At 54.6% G+C, this 3,567-nt stretch overlaps 1 protein-coding gene across 1 annotated transcript in view; it reads left to right on the forward strand.

Moving 5' to 3' along the window:
* Positions 1-3,549, forward strand: part of PIGQ (phosphatidylinositol glycan anchor biosynthesis class Q) — a 30,635-nt gene extending 27,086 nt beyond the window's left edge. The window contains exon 10 of the mRNA XM_009639895.2: positions 941-3,549. Coding sequence (XP_009638190.1) covers positions 941-1,093 — 153 coding nt within the window. The 3' untranslated portion in view covers positions 1,094-3,549. The remainder of the gene's footprint in view (positions 1-940) is intronic.
* The last annotated feature ends 18 nt before the right edge of the window (positions 3,550-3,567 follow it).

The raw sequence follows: 3,567 nt of genomic DNA on the forward strand, positions 1-3,567 counted from the left end.
CAGGTGTCACGGGGACGGAGCCAGACTCTTCCCAGTGGTGCCCAGCACCAGGACAAGGGGCCATGGGCACAAACTGAAGCAGAAGAGGTTCCAGTTGAACGTGAGGAAGAACTTGTTGACTGTGAGGGTGCCCGAGCCCTGGCCCAGGCTGCCCAGGGGGGCTGCGGAGTCTCCTTCTCTGGAGATCTTCAACCCCCGCCTGGCCGCTGTCCTGTGCCCCCTGCTCTGGGTGAGCCTGCTTGGGCAGGGGGGTGGCACTGGGTGAGCTCCCAAGGGCCCTGCCAGCCCTGGCCGTGCTGGGATTCTGTGATTCTTGGGATGGTGATTGAAATCAAATTTAAAAAGATGAACTCAGCCAGAGAGACTTAATTTAAGATGGTAATGAGCAGCCCTGCGTGGCATTGCGGTAGGCACCCTGTTCTTCCAGGGCTCCATCCCCCGGGGTGGCTATCAGGTGGTATCAGGTTTAGCTTGAGGCATCGCTGAGGGCTTGGCACATTCAAGCGGGCAGCCCATGAAAGGTGCGGCTTACCCGGCACCCCGCAGGGCAGTTCCGAAGGGTCGTAGTGCACCCCAACGGCGCGTTGCTGTCTGTGGTGGGATGCCCCCCTCTCTCCAGCCGCTGCCACCTCCTGACGGAGCAAGGCCGCAATCGCTACCCATGTGTAACGAGCATCTCCCTCAAATCCTGCTGGTGCATGTGTCTGCTTGAAAATTATTCTAATGACGCTCCTTGCCAAGGTCAATTTGTCCATGTTTTGGGATGTTGTAGAAGGCTGAACAGCTTTAGCCAGAGAGGGACCTTGGCGCTCTGCGGGTAGCAGTATCGGTGTTTTAAGAGGCCAGTGCTATGCAAAAAGTGGCCCTCGCCCTCCTCAGCCGCCTGTGTTTCTTACTAGGACACGTTTTCATTGCTGGTGTCCCTCTCTCTTCTCCTCAGATCAACCCTCTGTCATATGGCAGCGTGGTCCAGACGTACAGGCTGCCAACCTACAGCTGTTACCCTAGGGATTCCTGGACGTCTCTCTGCAAGAAGCTGTTCCTTGGAGAGCTAATCTACCCTTGGAAACACAAAGGAGAGAAGCAGGACTGAAAGCAGCAAAAGAGCTTGAAAGACTTGGTCAGAAAAACACACTGAATCCTAAGGCTTTGGGACCAAAGGCATCTCAGAGCCAGCAACCACTGGATCCCTTTAATGAGATTTTGGTAACGTGGGCAGGGCTGAATTTTTAAAGGCAAGTATTTTTAAACATTATTTTTCACCTTCCCTCTTGCCCTGCGCTGTGTAATATGCTAATGATTATTTTTGAAGCGAAAGGTTAAACCCACCAGTGCCTCGCGGAAGCAGCATTTAGCGTCATCGAGGGAGCAGCTCCCGAAAGGTTTGATGCTGTGTGTGTCCTTCCAGGGAAGCTGTATTGGAACAGCCCTTCGGCTGGTTCGGAGCCACAATGCTGAGGTGCGTTCTGCCAAAGGGCATTTTGGACCTTTTAGGCTTCAGCCTTCAAGCCAGTTGGTCAAAGCCAAGGTGCAGGATCAGCTTGCAGAGTCATACACTGAAAACTGTACAGCGGTGTTCCCTGGGCTCATAGGATATTTATTCTGTTCCTTTTGGGTGGGCTTGGACTCGACCCCACGGCAGCACCAGAGGAGGTGTTAAGCATGGAAGCAGCAGGGCTGGAGGCCCAGAAACGCAGATCGCTGTATGTTTGTGCCTATGTGGTCTCATCCACTTTTTTTTTCAAAAGCAAATGGTGTTTTGGGGAGAGCGGAGCCCTGAGCTGACACCAGCACTGAAGCGCAGAGCACTCAGACCCCAGACTGCGCGGGTTTACGTGGCCGCGAGCCGTAGCAGCCGAGAGCTCTGGGCTCTGCCAAGGCTTGGGGCTTCTTTGATTAGTGGCGATGTAAGGCAAACGCAGCTTTGTGGAGTCCAGCCCCGGCGGGCGCGTTTGCCGGAGGACTGCAGCAGCCCGGCTCCCTGCGCAGCTCGAGCAGCGTGTGCTGCGCCCCCTCACAGCGTCCGTACGTCCCCCCGTTTCTCAGGGCCCGGGTGAGAGCCTCCTCCTGTGGTGCCTCATCTCTTGCACTTTCTGATAGTCAAGGAGCTTTTCACGTTATCTCAGATAGGAGGCATTTAAAGCCACTTCTTTCCCTGAAACCGTAGACACGCTTCTCTTCGGAGAGTTCTCCTGCTTTGAACACTACCTCCACTGCGCAGCAGCGCTCGGTTTTTCGCTGTCCCAGTCTGGCTGTGCACTCATTTTGATGCGAGTCTTCTATTCCGTGTCTCGGGGAGAGTGCCTCCGCGCCCAAGAGTCCTTTGGGTACTTTGTTGTTGTGTTTGCATACGATCGTTGCCCCAAAGTACGCTTTCGCCAGGGCTGCTAGCTCCTCTTGCCCCAGCTGAAACAGCGGTGCGGTGTCACCGACCCCTGCTGCCGCTTCGCACGCCCACGGGGACGGCGTTAGCTGGCCGGTGAGAGGTGTGCTGGATCCTGCCCCGGTTCGAGGAACCACGGATGGAGGAGGAAGAGGAAGAGCCCTCTGGAAGGGCTGCCTGAATATTCCAGCGGGAGTAGGTGGAGGCAAGGCAAGGAGCCACAGCAAGGAGCCACGGCAAGGTGCCCTGGGCTTTGGTAGCCTTCCAGCAGCACCTCCACTGGGAGGGGAGGAGTTTCCTCCCCCAGCCCCATGTCTCATCCATGTGCTTGGAGCCATCACAGAGAGAACATAGGCTGCTTTGAGGCATCCCTCACCATATATATTTGGGTTGTCTGTAGCTGCTAAAAGCCTCTGGTGATGCAGCCACTGCCCCTTCAGTCATGGCTTGATCAGGAGAAAATGAAGCTCGGTGCTTGGTCCAGACATTCCTTAGCAGGCAGACACGGGAGCTGCCAAGTTCTTCCAGTTTTCTTACAGACACCGTGAAGACAGGCAGTATTACATGGGCACTGCTACCCAGAGAGGATGTCCTGTTACCTTCATCCAGGGAAGAAGGGAACATCTTTGAAGAAAGCCAGCATGGCAAAAGGCCCCCCACACCGTCTGCCACCGCAGGCTCCGGGTGGGACGTCCCTGGCTGCAGAAACCAGAGAGGTTCTTGTTCTTCTTTGGTGATCGGTGCTTAAAATTCTGGTACTCGTACTTCAAACTCATGTGTTCTCTTGGAATATCAGTGCCCCAGGATTTCTCTCCACTCCAGGTGTGAGTAACTCCAGGTTGCGATCCATTTAGTAGTTGAGTGGTCGGAATAATGTTTCTCACTTCAGCTGAAGGCAGAGTCACGGACGCCTATCCTTCCCTGGCACTCAGCAGAGCACATTTACACTTTGCCTCCCTCTCGTGCTTCCACTGGAGCTACTGAATGATGTTCCCCCTGCTTCCTCCCCTGCCTGCAGAGGTTGGGTTACTGACTGCTGTGAAAAACTTGATTATTTCTGGTCTTGTGAAAATCATGTTCCTAATATCCTGGCTTTTAAAATCTTCCTGTGAGACCAAAAGGCTCATGAGGGTCCTAATCGTGGCTGTCCTTTGGGATCCAAGTGACCTGAAAACCCCAGAGAC

This window comes from Egretta garzetta, unplaced genomic scaffold (genome assembly GCF_000687185.1).
Source record: "Egretta garzetta isolate BGI_Z169 unplaced genomic scaffold, ASM68718v1 scaffold140, whole genome shotgun sequence".
Taxonomy (NCBI): Eukaryota; Metazoa; Chordata; class Aves; order Pelecaniformes; family Ardeidae; genus Egretta; species Egretta garzetta.